Below are 21,000 nucleotides of genomic sequence, written 5' to 3'. Positions count from 1 at the left end.
TTTTAACTGTGTTAATTTGATATTTATTTCTTTGTCTTGTAGTTATAGCCACTGAAATCACTTAGAGGATCAACTTGAAAGGTGTTTTGTGAGATGTAAGGCTCTAGGCTTTAAAAAACTCAAGGTGTGGATGATGGAGGGTCAGGGAAGGAGAAGGTAGTAAAAAAATACATGGAAGATGGAAATCCTGTTTGGACCACTACATATTTCTTTTTTTTGCATCTGTCATTGTCCCTCTGTGATAATTATCTGTAATTACAGTATACTTTGATGACAGGAGGGTGAATTATAGGTGTTACATGTGCATGCTGAAGGTGGTGCTGAGATTTCAAGAAGTGGGAGATGACAGATGTTCTGTCCTTGGAGCAGCCTCAGCAGTGTCTCATGCAGCCTTCCTGTAGATGTTGTATTTGGGCTTGCAGTGGGTCGGGAGGAGCTGATAAACAGGAGCTACTAAGGAGGTGGTGAATAATTCTAAAGACTTTTACCAAACAAAAAGCTTAATTAGTGATTATCTCAATGAGAAATCTACCTACCAAAACCACAGTCAGTCCCAAAAGTACAGAGTGGATCTTGATTACTATGGAACATAAGGGGAAAAACTTGATGCGAAGGATGAAGGTTTCGGAAAAGTGAGTTGTCTTGACCTCTGCTGCTAAAAGATTTATTTCAGGATGGTAAATGCCATAATAGCTTCAGAACATGGGTCAGCTCTGTCCTATAAGACTTGGATAAAACAAAACCACCCCCCACCCCCTTTTTTAATGGCTTTTATTTGAGAGTATTTATAGAGAACAAAGTGTCAAGCCAAGGCACTTAGATTTAACAGACATGTAACAGGGAAAGGAATTGCAGTGTTCTTTCTGGAATGAATTTTTTTTGAAGATTCCTTTCTGTGTTTAATTGGGGTTTGAATTAACAACATACCACAGTCAGCTTATTCAAACTTTGCTTGAAAAACTTAAGGTTTAAGCACAAAAAAAGTGTCTTTTCAGGATGCAGGAAGAACTGGTCTGTAGTACTGGTTAGGGATTTTTTTTCATTCCCTATCTTCTGTATTGGTTGAAAAAATGAGTATATACACATTATTGCATGTGTGAATAAAAAACATTCTACTCAGTTGCACTGTGCCATAGTTTTGATATAAAGATTATAAATGCTAACTTTTTGTGAAAAGTCTGGCTTTAAGCAGAGCACAACAGCAAACTTGGATTGCTATGGGAGGCATGGAACTACAGTCTGGCAAATGATTAAAAGACAACTAGTTAGTAGGTGGGTGTGCACACGTACGATACTGGTCCTGTTAGATCAGATGGTTGCTTATGTGAAAAGGAGTTTGCACTACTTAACAGATAAATTGAGGATTTAAACATTCAAAGTTAGAAAGGTTCTAAATATTTTTTTTATTCTCTGCAGTCTCCCCTCAACTCTTCTCTCTAGATGTTTTATTTGAAATCCTTCACTGCTCTAAAAATCAGTAGCTGGCATTATCATCTGAAGCAGATGCCACAGTCTATCATGTGGCTAGTAATTCCCAAGAAATGGTCAATCCACAAATCCCTAGTAAAACTTAAAGCATAATTGGAACTCAGCTGAAGATTTCTTCCTGTGTTTATTGCTGTCCAAAAAAGTTTTAAAATCAGTTTTTCTAGGTTTGTGTGTAGTTTTATATGTGAAAATGAGGATAAGACAACCATTAGTTAAATTATACAAATTAGAGCAATGAGAGAAAGAATCCATGATCAACAAAAGATCTTAATATAGAAAGGTTATTTTACTAGAATACAGACTGTATTAATTCCTTCAAACGTGAAAACTAAAAACACTACTCATGGGATCAGTTTGCTTTATGCTCTGGTTTCTTGATGTCATTGAATGGATATTATTTTACCCCAGTGCCTTCAGTGTAAATAGAAAATGGGCATAAATGGGAGAACTGTTGGATTCAGACTCTGATAGACAATTGTTGCATATTTAAAAATGTAGTTGGAATTATGGCTGAAATATTTTCAGTGTAAGGCTGAGCGCTTAATATATTGGCAACAGTACAGAGAAAGCATAGGGACACAGGAAACAAAGCTGGGTAAATACATGATGGAAAGGGAAAGTGCAGAAGGTAAAGAGGGGCTGCCTGTATTACTGTGAAGTGAAAATGTGCTGCAATTCATGCAGTCTAGTGTAAAACCAGCTGGTTTCAAAATAATCTAGAATGAGATAGTTGATAAATTGTAATGATAAGGGTCTAGGTTAGCCTGACAGAGAATAGCAGTTCAGATGTTGCCTTAAGAAAAGCAGTTCAGAGTGTAGACAGATGAGCTCTTGCAGGTGTGTGTAGAGGGGTTCCTAAATCAGTGTTTGTGTTGGGTTGGAGCCCATAAACTGACCATTCTTAGTTAATGCAGCAGTGAATTCTGCACTAACTTTGGTTTCCAGTGCATTTAAAAGCAAGTCTTCTGCAGGGGTAGTTGAAAGTTGTCAGCTCTGGTTTTTTGTACTGCAGAGGTTTGTTTAATGTCAATCAGTTGTAGGGGAAAGAGTTCAGTAGCTTCTAGGTAAGCAGCAGTAATGGTTATAACTATTTCTAGAGCAGCTGTCTTGCCCCTCAGTAGGTTAGAAGAGGTGACAAGCATAATCTTTACAGTGGTAAGTGACAGAAGTGAATGAAATTTGATAATAGCTGCTCTATTTTTTTTGTCTATGCATTGAAAATGGTGAGATTACAGTATCTCCTTCAAACAGTGAAAGTTTTTAGTTTGTGACAGGAGAAACCATCAGGAGACATACAGTGTTGATCAGAAAATGTTGGTTTTGAACAGCTTTAAACATCTTTTTAACAGCTTTTAATACTGATCTTTGATCTGGGGTTGTACCTGCATTCTGGGAGAGTAGGCTGCTCTCTTTAAATGGCTCCTGGTGAGACTTGTTCCCATTCAGGAGCTTCAAGCAAAAATTCTCAAGATCTGTGCTTAAGAATCCTAAGTTTTGCAAATCATCTAGGTAATTCTGACTTATGCCTTAATTTCATTAATCTTCACATTAACTGTACCTGTCCCGTCACAGATTTAATGTGTGCAGACTATGATCAGTTGCTTAGAAGATGGTGATAAACTTTGGTCCCATGAGAGGATCGCTAGCTGGAGAGCCGGGCAGCTGGCTTTGCTCCAGCTGCTTGGGCATACTAGGGTTGTGGAGACAGAATTTGGAGATGCCTTTACCTTTATCTGGGATGGAAAATTTGACTCAAGTTTAGTCTCAGATGTGGTGTCTTGTTTCATTAGAGGGAATGCACAAATTCAGCTGTTCCCTGTGTTTTGAAGAGCTGCCTAACTGGTGATGTTCTCGTCTTAGAAAACACTGGTAGACACCAAATATGGTAATTTCATCTATGCTGAGGGAAAGAGAAGCCTGTGCTTGTTTATAATCAAGCCTCTTGGTTTTTTCCCCTCTGGCCAGGTACCTCAGCACTTCTTATCTCACAGTCTTTGATGCAAGTCAAAAAAGAAACTGTTCAGTCATGAGTCCTGTTTTTTTGTTTGATTGGGTTTGTTTTGTTTTGTGGGGTGTTGGGTGTTTCCGAGAATGTTCTGGAATGCAACCTTCCACTGAACATGCAACTCTGATCCTCCTGGCATCTGAGTGAGGAACTGCAGTTTGCAACTGTGTGTACAGAACTTAATGTGGTCTATAACCCCTTCCTCCTGGCAAATTTGTGAAGGTAAACAGTGAAGATGTGTCATATCTTTGGCAAAGACCACTGCTGAGTGTGAAGCTGTTTATTTGGGGAAGGATATTCTTGCTAGAAGAAGGTTTACAGATTACTTGCCATGGTATTAATTCTGCTCTGACAGTGAATGCTGAAAATTAATTCACAGATATCCCAGTAATTGAAGGATCTATTCAATACAAACATTATTTATACTTGTTGCAAGGCTTGGAATATTCTTCCTGGAGTAAGAAGTCTAGATCTCTTCATAGGGTACTACATTTTGTGTCCATACTCAAAAGATCATTGCAGGAAGGATCACCATTAGTGACTGTAGGAGTTCTCAGTAACAAACTTAGTGGAGAACAAAACAACTTCAGGAACATGGCACTGTTATTTTTATAGAATGGATTAGCCCTGATTGGAGAATTGAATTTAGTGTTTGGGACTGGATGGTGTTCAATTTCTGTGTCTGTGCAAAGTCCCTTAAAGTACTGCACCTCTAACGCATATCTGTCTGGTCTTGGTAACAAGTTGTCAGAGGACAAATGCAGTGAATGAGTCTAAGCAGCTTAAGAGGTAGAATTTTCTTGTGTAAATGGTCACCCCCTGATTCTATGTATTGACTGTACTAACTGCTGTTAATGTTTTTACAGTTTGAGGTGCATTTCTTGAGGATATCTCTTAAGTCCAATTTTACATAGTGATTTATGTTTCCTAAGGATCCATTTCAAGTTCATTTAAAGCAGCACTTCAGCATATCATCACACCATTGCAAGCAATTGAATTATAGAGGAGGTAGGTAGATGGCTGCTGCTTAGCGGGCTTTTTCCTCTCCTACTTCCTGCGTGCTGCACTTCACACTCAAAATTACTGTTTCGGTGCAAAGGATGTGAATTTTCATAGCCTTAATTATTTACTTAAAAACTGGAAAAGAAATAAAAAAAATCTGTTTGGATTAACCATAAATTATATGAGAAAACTCCAGGTGTAAGAAAATGCAGGTCACCCTGCATTTTTTGCTCATAATATTCTTTCCAATACTGATAAGACTGATGCACAAACACATCCCAAGTTTTCAGTATGGAAACATGAGAAGACAGGTTAGTGGAAAAACATTGACCAGTTACCCTAAAACTTTCAAATGTAAAACTTCACTTGAAAACAGCCTTTTTTTGTGGTTTGGGTATTTTGTTTTGGTTTGGGTTTTTTTGCGTGACTGATGTGGCATCTTACTGTCCACAGATGCATTATGCTGTGCTTTACGGGGGGTGGGAGGGGAGGGAAAAAGGAAGATGAAAAGAGAAGTTGCCATTTGCTGTTTATCTGCAGCTAGGTCATCTCCAGTTCCCAGGGCTGGAGACCTGATACAGAAATAGGTTGTAGTTGACTAATCAGCCCTCCTAACCTTGTTTTCCTTCCCACAGCCACCCTGCAATGTTTGTCTCCACCCTTGAGAGATGTGAACTCCTTTTTGCCACATACACCTGCCCTGCTAGATAGGGCCTCTCTTTGCTGCCTTCCCTGTTTCGATGGGGAATGTCTTTCATGTAACTTAGCCAGGCAGTGCCTGGGGACTCAGCACTTCCAATTTATGAGCCAGTATTTAATACAGTTGCTTGGGCAAGTAATGCCTCTTGAGGCGCAAAGTATGAAGGTGAAGGGGTAACAGAAAATCATCTTTATCAGTTGCTGCAGTCATTCTAATTGGGAGGAGAGCTTGTAAAAAGACTGAAAAATTGGTTACGACACATTTTTATGTTAGATGCGTACAGGCAACACAACTGGCATATATTTAGAATTAGAAATTTAGAGTGCAGATATGCAGAGACAAAAGAGTGAAGGGGAAAAACTCAGTGTTTTAAGTCTCAATGAGTTTTTAAAGAGAAGTTACCGTGAGGTGTATGCTGGCATATATATCATGAATAATTCAGGGTGTGGACAGAGGAGAGGGCAGCCAGCTGTACCTCCTGAGCCAGCTGCAGCAGACTGATAAGCTCTTCTAGGAGAGTTCTGCTAGGAGGAAGTAGCAGTAATCATAGTTGGTGGTTACAAGATTATGGGTCATTTACGGGAAGCTGGAAGGATAAACAGCGGATCAGCACCCTTGGTAATAAGAACACAACAAAAGAGGTCTTGAAAAACCTCCAAGTTCAAATTACCACCAAGATGGTCACTAAACAATGACTCTTTCCAGTCATGCAGCAGCTTTAAACTGTCCACTGCTAACTGTCAAAGCAGGAGGTGGCAGAAGCAGCTTGGCTGTACTCTGCTGTTCTCTGAGTAAACCTTCGTGTCTGAGACCAAGTATGGAGGACTCTCAAGTGAATATTGTGGAAAAATCATTACTTGTCAACTGGCATATTGAAGTACTTCATTAGACTGAATTGCCTAAAATTCTTTTAAAAGAGTTCTAAGTATCTTTTTGGTGTGATTGAAATTCCTCTGGGCATAGTTCCAGGCTTTTAAAACTATTTGCCCATATGACCAGTGTTGATAAACTGTATTTGAAAATGCCGAGAGAATCAACATAATAGAACCTTTATTGACAGAGAAGTACTCACGATGATTCTGCATCTTGAACTCTGTAAGTGCTTAATAATATTCTGGAGTCATGACAGCTTCCTGTTATGAAGAAATGCTTTTAATAGAGAGCCATACCTTTAGAAAGGATTGTTTGGTGAATGCTATTTACTTTGCTAGTACATAAAAAGTGACAAAAACTGGGGTGGCTCTTCAATTCACTAATTAAAACCTGAATACCTTCAGAATATTGTGGCACTTCTGTGAAATGTTCTATAGACACCGAAATGTATACTGAGTATTTTATACAAAGGTTTAATTAAAGTTTTTTTCCTTTAATTAGATCTATAGCAGTTTAGACTAGCCAAAGATCTTTGCACTTGCTGAAGCAATCCTGGAGGATTCCAGGCAGTGATATCTTGTGGTTTTTAGAATCTTTCCACAGCCTGTTGCACCTTTGTGCTTATCTACAGCTTAGTGGTGAGAAAAAAAAGAGTTGTTTTCTGCAACTCTGACACTTGTAGCAGTAGTCAAAGATGTGGGCACTAATTTGAGCACCAGATTATTTGTATCCACTGGGCTGAGAATTTAGCTGTAAACAACATGAGTGTAAGTAGTATCTTAACATCCCCACTCCCTTAAGAGTTTGGGGCCCTTCTTGCACCAACAACTGCACTGAAGAGACAAAGCTCTTTCAAATCCCTAAGGTTCTTTATGTTTCTAGCCCTAAAACTACTGCCTGCCTTCCCATCTTCCAATGTGTATATCACAAAATTAAAATTTTGGTTAGTACCAAAAGAAGAAACTTATAGTCAGTATATGCGAGGACATGAGGAAATGGAATGAAGGTGTGTCAGGGAAGTTGACATTGGACATTACGAGAAAAGGTCCTTCACTGAGAATGTGGCTGGCCACTGGAACAGGCTCCCTGGGGAAGTGGTTCACAGCACCAAGCCTCCTGTCAGAGATCAAAGAGCATTTGGATGATAACTCCTAGTCATATGCTTTAGTTTTATTTAGTCCTGCATGGAGCAGGGAGTTGGACTTTTGATTATCCTTATAGGTCCTTTCAAATTTGAGATAGTCTATGATCCTTCTAGTACTTTGTATGCTGCAGTAGTCTTTTCCTTTTTGTTGCAATGTGAATCAAGCACATAACTTTTTTTTTTTACAAATGGGTGTTTGTATAAAGAATTTTTAGTGCTGTATTTTTAGTACGAAGTCATTTGGGGGAAAAAAATAGAGCCCATATTAAAGTATGTCTGTTTCATGAATGAATGAGTCAATTCCTGTAACTCTTACTCCAGAGACATTTGTATCAGTGCAGTGAGTGAGTGGTATATAGCATCCTGGACCACATGAGGATGTAGATCCATTATGTAAGGGGTTTGCACTGGAATCATTTAGACTGGACAAGTGAATATTTTTTCATATGTAGGCAGGCTCTTGGCATATACTGTTGCATAAGTGGGGCTTGAGTCCATTCAGTGGGGACTTCATTGATTAAGAATTCTGGAAATTCTTAGGTGATTAAATAATCATTAATCTTTCAAGAGGGAAAGAAAGTCTCTCTTGAATAGCCAGCTTTATTTTGAATATTCCCTGATGCTTGCATTAGAGTCACTTTTGCAGGAATGAATGGACAGAATCTGCCATAGTGCTGAACCCAGATTCATTATCCTCACTGAAGGTCTTAGAAACAGAGGTCCTAACCTGCCCCAGTGGTTTGTCTGGAGTCACTTGAGTTAGAAAAAGAAATGCAGCTCCCAGCTGCTTCAGGAACTCCAAATCCATTTACTTTTGCTCATAAAATTTATCAGCTATAAACCCTTGTTGATATTCTTTTAACTGTCACCTGCACAGAAAACATTACAAACAGTAGGCTGGATGTATGTTTCATATTTAGTTTGCTCTGTGTGGTATGTCCTGCACTCAGCTGGTACAGTGCCAAGTGCACAGGCTCAGTGAAGCCTCCCAAACTTCCATCATGGGAGAAACCGTGTGTTGCCTGCGATACCCACATTTTGAGGGATTTAATTTTAGGCATTTAGGGACAAGTTGTGCATTGTATTGTGGTCATACATGGCAGGCAGATGACTGTCTAGCTTTAGACCTTTAAGAAAGGCTAAGCAAGGTGTTTCAGAGTGTCCCCATATGTACTACTCATTTTCTGTAAGTGTCAGAGAATTGGTTTTGGTTCTCAATATGTTTTAAATAAGTTTTAATGACAGTTGATGGGGAGCTTGGACAGCACCATACCTAGTCTTTAAACAGTGACTGCTGCTCATGAAACAATAAATGACAATGGTCAGTGTTACATAATCTTATAAATAGATTAGGATTGTTTAAAATTCTTTATAAAATGAAGAGAATAAAAGCTGTGGCAATTCCACCTTCTAAATAGCCTGTCTTTAGAAATCTGGCCATGCTGGCTTTAAAGATCCTTACACTTTTTGTGTCTGTGCTGACACAGCTGGTGACCTGAACCCTAAACCCTGTGTTTTGAGCCCATCTCAAAGCAAGATGTTAAATAGAGATACGGAGTGCAAGCTTTTGGCCCAGCATACCTTATGAAATTTAAGGTTATCCTCAAAGTATCACCTGTCTTCCTGCTTATTCAACTTAAAAATTATTACATATATTTTGTTTTTTCCCTTCCATTACAGCATTTGCCTGCAGCAGTAGCTTCCTTTCCAGATACTTATTCTTAATTACTTCTGATTGCTAGTGTTGAGCAGTTTAGTTTGCTAAGGAAATTCCCTTGCAATGACCTACAGACTTTACCATAATTATGAAAGAAACTTCTTTGGGCCTACCACTTTGATTGTCACTTTGTAGTTTGCTCATGATAACCTAGTACAACATTCTCTTTCAGTGATGTATGAATAGTGTCCTCATCTAAAAGCAATCTTAATTTATTTCCTTATTTTAACATCCTTTTGGATGGGATTCAAGATAAATACAGAATAATGTCCTTTACAAATCCATAGCTGGAGAGCTCTCTGCAGGATACTGCCTTTACCCCAGCCCAGGGAGTAACTATTTTGCACAGCATTCTGTTTTGCAGAGGCAGTCAGGAAACAGAGGTCAGGTGTTCTGTTGAGGAGCAGTGGGGCTTTCATATGGATATGCTGTGCTGTCTGAAGGTATGCACAGTCATACAAATACCAGTACAGTTTGACACCAGCACTTATCCAACGTGTCTGCATTAATACTTCTGCATCTAGATGAAATTCTACAAGGCAGATGATCCTTTAGTTGTTTTGCTTCTTTGACAAAGCGTCTGTGGTGGTGGTGGTGGTGTCCTCAGCAGTGCACAGATACCAAGAGATACAGCATGCCCTGATGTGAACTGGTGTGAACACAAGTCCTGTTTTGCTTCAGAGGTGTTTACCTTCAGGAGAAAAATGGTACAGGATGGACAGGTGGGGGCAGTAATATCTTGAAGTACTGCATCCAAATGTGAGAAACTGTTTAAAACCTTTGCATGAACTCAACATGAATTTGAAAGAGAAAACTTTTGCAGCAGCCTGTTGTGATGATAGAGATTGCATAGCAATTGGAAACAAAGGACTTCTGGATTAACATGGCCGCATTGGGGCAGCTTCAGCTGAACTACTCTGAATTTATAGAACCAAAGGCATGGGTGTGCCTTCAGCTTTCTGTCTTAGCTGAGAAAGAATATCTGCTTGCAGTATTGTAAAGTAAGAATTGTAGTAAAAAAGCACACAAAAGATCTTGCTGTGTGTCTTTAAGATTTTAAAAAATAACCCCACAGTCTTTAAAACTCTCATATCTTTAAACAGCAAAAATGTCGTTTGTTTAAAAATACTCTCAAACAAAAAACAAACCCTAAAACTGGGACATGAAAATGAGACATGATTTAACTTAATTATAAGCCTTGAACAAGGAAACAGCATGTTCTCAGAATACTTAATTACAGCATTGTTTTTAGGTTGAGGGTTTTTTGTGTGTGTGTTGCTCCAGTCAGTCTTCAGCAGAAATTAAAATGGCAAGACATGGAAGTACAGTGAACATCTTGAATAGCAGTTTCCTTCTTACTGGGAAGCTGTCACATGACTTGCGGAAAAAAATTTATTAAAAAAAACCTCAGCTTGCAGTTGTTCTTTGGTAGCATTAAAACTTAATTCTCTGTAAATCTGCTTCTTGAGAAATAATACCCTATAAGATCTCTCATGCAGTACTCGTGTTTAAATGCTTTTAGTGTTGTATGAATGAATTTGTGGAAAATATACTGAAGTGTTTGATTGCCCTGAAAACATTACTCATTGACAGATCAGGAGAGAAACAGATCAAGGCTTTCTACTATTAATGTATAACTGCTTTATAGTCTGCACTATTAAAGGTGGCAAGACACTAATTTTGACAGAATTCTACAGGATGGAAGCCAGTTGGGGTAATTCAGTCTAGGATGATAGTCTTTTTTTGCCAGTCTCACTAAATGATGGATGGGAGTTGAACTGAAATGGAATCTGCATTTTGGTTAGTCAATATATTGAATGTGGGTTACTCAGTCTTAAAATGCACACACAGTAACTGCTCTAACAGCTAAATTTCTGCACAGACTTCTCTGATGAACAGTATGGGTCCCATCTATCCCTTTTTGAAATTGGCAGCAGAAATTTTTCAGACAAAAAAGGAACGGCAACTTGTTTTTCTTTGGACCAGGATTTCTCAGAACTGTGGCCCTCACTGCTCTCACAGGTGAAAAAATCACCTGTGGTTATATTGTGTACTTTTTCTTCATATGATAGATGAATGGAAGGACTGGCATTTGTATCAAAAACCATGTTCAGTCATGCCTTAAAGACAAATCTAGGGTAGATTCTTAGAGTGTGCTGAATTAAATATGTGAAAGCCAGAAGCCAAAACAAAATGTTGGTATCCCTGTTCTTGTCTGCAGTTCACTCCTGCACTCTGTGCTTCTTACCATCAAAAGCAGCATGTTTTTGTATGTAAGTCACACTTTATTCTTATATGATTTGGTGTACAAGTTGTATATATGTTGTTAAAGTAACTAACTCTTTAGCATCCCAATGCTTTGTGTATTCTTTCTTCCTCTAAATCGACAGTCTATAATTATAGGCAATAAGAAACATGAGGGGAGAAATGGCAAAACTGAACAAAGTCCTGCAGTTAATTGGGAGTTCCTTGAATGCTATTGCTTGGTTGCATTTCTGTGCAGAATCACGAGTAGGCGCCTACATGCAGTCAGTAGTTTGCTTTCTTTGTATGCATCGTGACCTGACTCTTTAATTAAAAGGGAAAGTTATTTAATAACAGGAGGATTAATGATGCTAATGGTACCATTACTTCTTTAAAGGAACTTGCATGGTTTTCTGGTTTTTAAGCATATTTCACCTTCTCACCTTAAGTGTTATTCCAAGGCAGTATATTACCTTTTTGACTAGGATTCTGACGTGGTTCATAAATGAAGTAAAAATTTCATGAATCCAAATGGAACATTAATTTAATCAACTATGCTTTCAGAATAAACAAGAAACCTCACCACAAAAAAAAAAAAAAAGCTCCCAAACTAAAAAGCCTAAACTTAAAGAAAAAAAATCTCAAACCCATCCCAAAATTCTACAAAACAGACCATGGCTGCTGAAATGAGCATTTAAAATTTCATATGGAGGGGAATAAAACTGTTTGTGTCTAAAGAAAAGCAAAGTGAATGCATCCTGATGTGCTCACAGCTGAGCAAGCAGACAGGGGAATCTAGTCTTGAAATCAAGTCCTGGGGTAGTCTTGTGCTGCCACAACCTCCTGAAGGTATGTGGGCTTGTCACCCGTTTGCTTGTCTGTGTGGTGAAATGAGACAGGATTGCTCAGCTGTTCTCGTGGTGCTGTGCAGCTTGGCTGGAACCGTGCCATGGTGTGAAGGGAAGTTCTAGCCAGGTGGGGTTGGTCTCTTCTCCCAAGCAGTCAGCAATAGGACAAGGGGGCACAGGCTCAAGCTATGCCAGGGGAAATTGAAGTTGGAGATCAGAAAAAAATTCTATCCAGAGAGAGTAATCAGGCATTGGAATGGCCTGCCCAGAGAGGTGGTGGATTCGCCATCCCTGGAGGTTTTTAAACTGAGATTGGACATGACTGAGTGCCATGATCTGGTAAATGGACTGGAGTTGGACCAAGGGTTGGACTTGATGATCTTGGAGGTCTTTTCCGACCCAATCGATTCTATGATTCTGTGATCCCCGGGTCAGGGGCTGAGCTGGCCCCTCTGCACAGCACTCAGTGGGGACACAGCAAGAAGCAGGGTGGGTGTTACACCTGAAGAGTAGCCCAGGCCCCTGATTGGCTTTTGCTTCTTCCATTGAGCCATTTTAAAACCTGTTGCTTTGATTTCAGGTTGTGAATGAAGGGATTAAACTAGCGAGGGCATATAGGAAGGTAGCAGTGTGATTTTGGAAACCACACTGGGTTCTTTGAAGCTGCCCATTCTGTCCCTTTGCAAAAACACACAATTTTTCTGAGTCCACAGCCGACAGCGTAGCACTGCTTTATGAGAAAACACAGCACTGCAAGATGTTGGTGACGTTTGATACGTTTTTATGTGCCACTGTAATTCTGTGGAGGGCGGTCCCGCGGTGTAATGGAGAGCACTCCGGACTCTGAATCCCAAGGTCCTGAGTTCGAGTCTCAGTGGGACCGTTCCCTGGTAGTTCAATGCCTTCCTGCCATCCCATCCCGTCACATCTCGGATGCTCAGCAGGGTCAGCCCCGGTTAGTACCGGGTGCTGTGACAGTCCAAAGGACTTCCCTGTCACTGTCCAAGCTCGCGCGGCCGTGGCAGATGGACCTCAGGACTTAAATGGTGGGGCCAGTTCTGCGCACGTTGTGCCTCGACCTGAAAAATCCACTGCGCAGGCTGGAAGGGCACACCCACGTGGGGAGAGCCCTGCCCAAAGCTTCTTTCGCGAAGTCTGGCCACACATACATACAATTCTGTGGGGAAAAGGAGGCGGAAGTCTGAGGCCACGTAAAGCGCCGTGACTGGCGGGGCCGGCGCTGAGAGAACCTGTGCGGTGTTGTCACGGCTCCTCCTTCCCCCCTCACGGCCCTTTCGTAACCCTGTTACAGCTCCCATTATCAGTGTTCTGCTGTCCCTCTTCATGGGAGGAAAACACCCCCAAAGCAGCAAAAAACCCAACCAAACCCGCACTTTCTCTGACGCGCGCGGGCAGGGGCTGTGCGAGCGCTCGCGCCGCTCCCCGCCCGCGTTCCGCCGCCCGCCCCGGCCAGAGCCGCTCCCGCTGCGCCGGCTGGGCCCTCACAGCGCCTCCGTCCCTCCCTCCTTCCTTCCTCCGAAGCGCCGCCCCGACTCTCAGTTCCCGGCCGGCGGGCGCGGCATGGGCCCCGTGGTGCTGGCGGTGTTGGCGGTGCTGGCGGCGCTGGCGGTGCCGGAGGCCGCGGGCGGGCCGGGGCTGCTCAGCCTGCGGGGCAGCTGGCGGCTGCACAGCGGGAACGGCTCGGTGTCGCTGCGGGCCCCCGTGCCGGGCTGCGTGCACACCGCGCTGCTCCGCCGCGGCCTCATCCAGGTACGGTTCTGCGGCCCCCAGCAGCCCCCGCCGAGAGGCACAGCCCGCTGCCCCTCCTGTGGGGAGGGCGCCAGGAGCACCATGAGAGGCGGCTCCTCGCCCCCAGATCCGGGTGTGCCTGCAGGCGCTGCAGGGGTTGTGGGCATTGCTGGTACAGCGCCAGGCTTCGTCTCCTTCGTCACAGGGTTTGGTGGCGGCAGTGTCCTAAGCACCAGGTGGGACAGGGATATAGCAATGGAATTCTGTGCCTTTCACTCTGTGAGGCTGGGGTTTTGGCACGGTGCTGATACGGGGACGTGCAGTATCCTCACAGCATGTAAGTCCTGTTTACCTACAGTGTTCCCACACACGAATGAAAAGCTAAACCCACCCTGTTGAAGTTTGACTTGTTCATGCAAGAAGTTAGGGATTTCAGGCATTTTAGCCCATTAAAAAGCCCTTTTAATGCTTGCAGAGCATATCAGAGTAGCTGAGGGAAGTATATTCTGAAACACAACAAAACTTTCACAAATAGAAGACTAATTCCTGCCTTAAGACTTTGAAGAAACTTTTCTGCCTCAGGTTACTATTATTTCTCTAGATTTTTAGATTTATGCGAACATGGCAACCACTTTGCTGGGCAAATTATCAAAACTGCAGTTGCAGATAGGTAGCAAAGTACCCTGATAGCAGATAAAGTGCTTGTGACTCAGACCTGACAAGACATATGGCTCTAAGTGGGTCATTATTGAGATGAGATGCCTTTTTAAAAGGAAACATGGAAAGTGAAACGCGTGCGTGGAACAAGGGAAAGAAATATAGTGACGTTAACAAATTATAAAATCTAAACTGATAAATACAGGTATATACTAGAAAACATAAAGTTCTGTCATAGATTGTCTGAGTATGTCATATCATCCCTCCCTTTTCTGTGGGCTGAACGTTGCAGTTCTTGTGTAGCATATATTTAAAAATACATTCTGGATGCATGCATTTTGTATTTTCCTTAATTTTTATCCTTCAGCTTATTATACTGCTCTGCTCTGACTGAGGTTAGAGAGGTAAAAGGAGAAGGTGATGCCACTTTGTGCAGGATAATTTTAGCGTTAGTCTGTTTTGGCATAGGCTGGGAATCCCAGTACTAATAATAGATTTCAAAGAGTGTCATTGCCACATAAAGGAAACAGTCAACATTGAAAAAGTAAATACGCTAAGACTGGATAGGCAGAGCTGTGATGCTCTGTTGCTTCAACACCTGTATGCTAAGTGACATGATACCTTGGACATACACAATTATGGTTTGTAAAGGGCTTTTTTAAAGTTTTCAAATGTGCAATGGGCAAGTAGAGTTCGTATGGAGGAAGAGTGAAGGGAACTGTGCCGGTTTCTCCGATGCAAATGTGCGCAAGGAAAACTGAACTTTACCTGGGCTATCTGGTTGTGCTGGGATATGTTGCTGTAAAAAGTGTGAATAATATCTGGGTGAACTGTGACCAGTGCACTGACTAATGAATGCAAAGTAATGATGTAATGAAAGACTCACATTTAACTACTCACATTTAAGTGCACTTACAAAGTGAGAAGATGTGATTGCTAATTTAGCTGCATTGCTGTAACCTGACTTGTAATTTCAGTCATTTTGAACTGCAGTAAATTTGTAAATGAGGCTGCAGTCGTGAGCTGTCCTGTGCCTGGGCAGAATATCAAGCCTGCACAGAGGCTTAGTCAGCCAGCTGGCCAGCAGCAGGGTCTTGCTAATAGGTAGATGGTGCTTGGCCAATTAAATGGATGACGGCTGTGGTCACTTAGAACATGTTTACATGAATACAAGTAAGAATTTGCTCCAAACATGCTGGTATAGCCAGGTATGAACCTGTTGAGGACTGGAATCTGTTGCTAAGTTGGGGGTGTTAGAAGGCTCTGCTGAGGCACTGAATTAACCCAAATACTTCACTAGTGTGGTTGTTTGACCTCTGGGCTGGACCCAGCTGGTGTCTGGCTAGTTCCAACCTCAGAACCAGCTGACTTGTTTCTATGTGTGGGTGTGTACAGGTAAATCAAGGTCAGTTTAAGCCCATTCTCACTTAGTTTAACAGAAAGAAGTGTTCACACAAATATTTGCACCAGGGTAACTAACCTGTGTTAAAATCACTTTTTGTTTAAACCATAGGATGTAGACCATACCAAAATACAGAAGCAACCTCAGCAAATTTGAAATCTATCACAGATGTTGTTAGATGCACTCGATCCTGGCACCATAGTTGTAGCATTCTATAAAGCAGCAAACCTGGGGTGTTTGGAGGGAGTCAGTGACATCATTCGTTATTGCAGTGTGTTTCATGCTGCACAGGAAGGCTCAGCTGTTTGTCCTGAGGTTTCTTCACTGCGGGGATTATGGCCAAAGGCTTTCAAATGCAGCTGACTAAAATCATGTTCCTATTTATACAAGAGCGTGCACACTGCCTTAATTTTAGAGGCATTGAACACTGGGCCGTTTCTTCAGAGTTTGTTGTCTCTGGAAATCAGCCCTTTTTGGGGTTTTGTTAAGTGTAGAATTTGGAGGTTTATTACAGGTGCCTAAATACAAAAGTTTTGGTCTTGAGTATTTTTTTTCATTTGCTCCTTGCCTTGGAATACAGGATTTTTATTCATCCTACAGAAGATGTCACTAGACCAGCAACCCCAAAGCTTACTGCTTGTAATCAAACATGAAGATTGGTCTGAAAAGCTGTACTAGGAAATAGGAGAACAAAACTAGTGGGAACAGAGTCATTCTGGATAGCAGGACCCATATGTGCAGTAACCTAGTGAAATCTATGTGCTGTTTTTCTGTGTGATTTGCAATTGGCAAATGGCATTACATCCTTTGCTTCTGTGTCCATGGGATTTTTAATGAGTTAGCAACCCAAAAATTTAAAGCAAAATTTGGGAGGGCCTACTACAGCAATGTAGCTTAGTGGGCATCTCACAAATGAGGAAGGGAGGGCAGCAAGGGTAAGCTACTGGATATTAAGCCTGCAAAACCTGGCTTACATTGCAAGAGTAGGCTGCAAGCAATTTATTTATCAGTATGTGGTTCATTTCAAATTTAGGTCGATGCACAAAGTGTTTTTGCAGGGCGATGCTGCAGCGGATTGCGTGTCTAGCCCTGCTTTAATCTGCCATGCGGGCCGTACCCTCAAATTGAAAAACATCCCTCTGACACTGAGGTTTCATTACTCATCTCTCTGGATCCTCTTAGCATTTGTTCTAGAGATATCTTTGACTCATAAAATATACATTGGATGAAGACATCTTTCTGAATGCACCAAATGCACATATCTTAGAAAACGCTCTTGGGGAAGATATTTTTGAGTTTCTTACCGAAGTATTACTTTCTTCCACATTCAACCAATGTACTTCAAATACTGGATTAACCATGATAAAAGCATGAGATAGCATCAGAGTATGTGTTTGGCTTGGTTCTTTCAGTAACATTTCATTAGGACTCTGTAGCTCTTACTACTATTTACAGGTAAAATTTAAAAAAAGACATGAGAAATGCACATAATGCAGGGTAGTAGTCACTTGAATAAAGTTGGTGCAAAGCTTGGCTATGAATGCACATATTTTACAAACTTGCAGCAAATCTATTGCTGACCCTACAGCTCTGGAAAAAGATTTGCTGAAGATTTTGCTTTTAGCCACTGTCAGTGTTGTATTTTCTTTCAGGGGCAGTTCTGGTAAGCAGTGTGTATCCACAGGTAGCTTGCACCTTAAGTCTGTGTGCTAGAAGTAGGCATCCTCTGCCATGTGCTGTCCAAGTTCTGCATGATGCCATTTCTTGCTGGCAGGTAACTCCTGTACAATTAGTTTCTGATGAATATGAGTATTACAGATTTTCCTATCTGCCAGCCATTTGCATTCATACATAAGGCTGTCACTTTGATTTGTAAAGAGCTACTCTAAGGGGTCTGCAACTGTGGTGCTGGTTTAGGGGCTGGGTAATGCTGCATTTTCTGGCACATTAGACAACGAGGACATGCACTTGATGCAGAAGGTTACTGTGGTCTTGGTCATACTTGGATATTAAAGTATATTCAAGAGACAAATTTATGTATCTCAGCTGATATTTCTGCATTTCTGAGAATTAGTGTATAATTTCTGTAGCTTGTTCTGCATTTTTATAAAACATGCTACTGTGTATTTTCTGACACTTCATTGTAACTTAGATTTTTCAGAGCAAGCCAGGTAACAATTCCATTGGGTACTGTATGGTTCTATCAGGTCAAATGGCAGTCATGAATAAAATAGTTGATTAATATATTATTTTCTGTTGAAATACAGGTGCTCTGCTGAATTGTGGGAACATATGTGGAAACATTCAAAAGCTTTAGTGAAACTTAGGATAAATAATAAAGGGTACTTAAATTTTTCTTTTAAAAGTTTGTGATGTTAAAAAAGATAAAAGTTATAGTGGTCTGTTAAACTATAAATAAACTATAGACCATGAAACATCACTTGCAAGTTTTATTTTGGTAATTTGTTCCACCATCAGGAATTTCTTATGGTATACATCACAAAATGTTGGCAAGTGAGTTTTTGAGAGAAAGCATGAGAGGTGACTTCAAATTAGAACATAACAAAAGCAGAATAAGGTAAAGGAATCTGTTCTTTGTTCTCTTTATTTATTACACTCGGGTTTTCCACTGGATACAGCTGACTCTGGTGTCATTCTGGTGTTTGTGCCATTCTCCACAAAACTCCTGGTTCCTGGGGACCTGGAAGTGGCCCTTCACCAGGCCAGGGCATGGCTGGCACCACTTGCTCACTGGGGCTTGGAGCCTCACTGCTGATGTGTTCATGTCTCATCCATTTCCTTCTTAACAGGAGCAGCTCTCAGCTTATGCCACTGTAGCTTTTCAGTATCCCCTTAAAATCATTGCACGGAGAAGCTTCCACCTTGGCACTTGGCAGTGCCTTCCTTGTGGTGTTGCCAGCGCTTTTCGAGTCCTGCTGATGGCCTGTGATCCCACCTGCAAATTGCTTCCTTGTGATGTTCTGTAGCAGGGCTTTTTACCTCATCTTAGCATGTGCTTGCTTACAATGTTGGAGCTGGGAGCAGTGAACAAACCAGGCAGGCAGCTTCAGTGGTTCAGATTTTTTTCCCAAATTGCAGGGAGCAGGAAAATACAAGGCTGTCATGTTTGGTGGGATCTAAAAATAGCTGTAGTTGACTCCACCCCTCTGTGACTTGCTTCCAGGAACACACTGAGCTGTTGAGCTATTGCATGTGAACTATATTTAATAGATGTACAGTCTGTTTTCTACCATCTTTCAAATTCTGCTGGTGCCTTTAGGTGGTTTCACATTGTCTTTTTTTTTTCATCCACTTTTCTGAAATAAGCCTTTAATTTTGATGTGAGCTGATTTAATGTGGGATGAAATTCTGTTTCAGAAAAATCCAAACAATTTGACTTCTACAGGTACATCCTCCAGCACTCAGAAGAGTTGTATTTTATAATGAAAAAGTCAATAATCTCACAAGTCTATTGAAAAAGTAATTTTGCTTTCTTAGAAGACTTTATGTGGTCATGCATTTCTCCTGAATGAGGAGAAATTGAGGATTGCCTAAAAAGCATTGTTTGAACATTACCACATGACTGATTTTACAATAAGCAACATTTATCATTCCAAACATGACTAACCAGTATTAGCATTTAACAGCTTTGCTGTGTGATATATAAGCTGTTTTACTGGTTGTACAGCAATGAGTAAGCTGTTAAGTGTATTCAAAGGTATACAGAACTATGAGTTTTCCACCTAAAAAGATGGATGCCTGTGAGTAAGAAACTGTGCTCAGAAGGGCTAATTAGCACCTTCTATGACACGTATTTTAACAGTCAGTGCATTTCTGGAAGGTTGAAGGCTTTAGATAATAAAGAAGAAAGCTCCTTCAGGAAGAAGGATCTGCGGTATGCTCTGACATATAAACAAGCCACTCTGTAAACTCCTGTAAGAGGCCATTCAATTTCTGCCTCTGGTGAAATATTCCTACTTTTCTCCTTGCTGCTTGACAACCAGTTTTTGTGTTTCCCAGAAGTCAGAACTTTCTTCATTAACATCTCTATGTCCATGTGTTTGTGGTGCAGGTTTCTTTTATAAATTTTTGCCGAGGTCCCGACATCGATTGTTTGACCATTAACCAAGCGGCTTTACAGTCTGCTGTTGATAGTGCATTTACAACTTACATCCTATGCCTTTTGTTAAATATTTCACACATGCAAGTGGCAATGATTGAAATTTAACATGTACATTTTTCAAAGCATTTTTACAAACATGAAATAAAATAGTATATAATGTTAAATATAACATATGTAAATGTATATGAAAGCTTATAAGGTTAAAGCAAGACAGTTGTTAAAAATATGCTTTTTAAGTACATATTGTGGGTTTTCAGGGTCTGTAACATTTGTTGCTTGCCTTTAATTGTCTGAATACCATGATCTCAGTGGTGTTTCTTTTATGAGCCTAAATTCTGCATTTTACTATGCATTTATTAGCCTATTATTATTATTTATTATTTATTATTATTTTGTAAGAGTCTGAGATTATTCCCCAATACATTTTGCATATAAAAGTAATGTTATAAATATCTTAAAATTCAGTGATTGTTCTGGTAAGCTCATGATGACTTAACTCCGAGAGAACATACTGTATTAACAGTACAGAGGTCACAGTGACAAGACCTTCCCTTTTTGACTCTTCCCTCATAGTAAGGAATTTGATTGATAGAGCACAGCATGTTGAGGCAGGATGACAACTTTCCTTCAGGATGGGCTCCAAGGGATGATGTTTGTATTGCTGTAGGATTCCAGAGAGGATTATGCTTCTGAGGACAGTCACTTAGATGTTACAGTTTTGCTCTGCTAAGTCAATAGATTTGTCTGGCCCTGTTAGTTGTAAAATAAATGTGAGATATGGGACATTTTTTTTAGATTTCAAATCCAAAGTATCATGGCTATCTATACTGATTTGTGAAATGGGGAGAAACATTAAGCTTCAACAAGTAGGGGAAAAAAAAACCTGGGCAGATTTTCTTCTGTGTGAATTTGGATATTCAGGGCAAGTAGTTAAACTGTGTTGGTGATGTAGAACAGTCATATCAAAGCAAACCTTAATGCATCTGCCCTGTCTCTTAGCTGGGTTTGAGTCATGTAGTCCTGAAGAGACTGGTCTTTCTTTGAGCAA

General features: G+C 40.7%; 1 protein-coding gene across 6 annotated transcripts in view; it reads left to right on the top strand.

Annotated features, from left to right (window-relative positions):
* The first annotated feature begins 13,560 nt into the window (after nt 1-13,560).
* Nucleotides 13,561-21,000, top strand: part of MANBA (mannosidase beta) — a 58,178-nt gene continuing 50,738 nt past the window's right edge. For 5 of the 6 annotated variants that reach the window (XM_071555934.1, XM_071555930.1, XM_071555933.1 and 2 more), the window contains exon 1: nt 13,578-13,791. In XM_071555934.1, the coding sequence (XP_071412035.1) occupies nt 13,603-13,791 (189 nt within the window). In that variant the 5' untranslated portion in view covers nt 13,578-13,602. Of the gene's footprint in view, nt 13,792-21,000 lie in introns of all 6 variants that reach the window. The other variant, XM_071555935.1, reaches the window with a different exon arrangement.

The sequence above is a fragment of the Pithys albifrons genome, chromosome 5 (assembly GCF_047495875.1).
Source record: "Pithys albifrons albifrons isolate INPA30051 chromosome 5, PitAlb_v1, whole genome shotgun sequence".
Lineage (NCBI taxonomy): Eukaryota > Metazoa > Chordata > Aves > Passeriformes > Thamnophilidae > Pithys > Pithys albifrons.
Note: the sequence above shows the minus strand (reverse complement) of the source record. Positions and strands in the feature narration are given on the sequence as shown.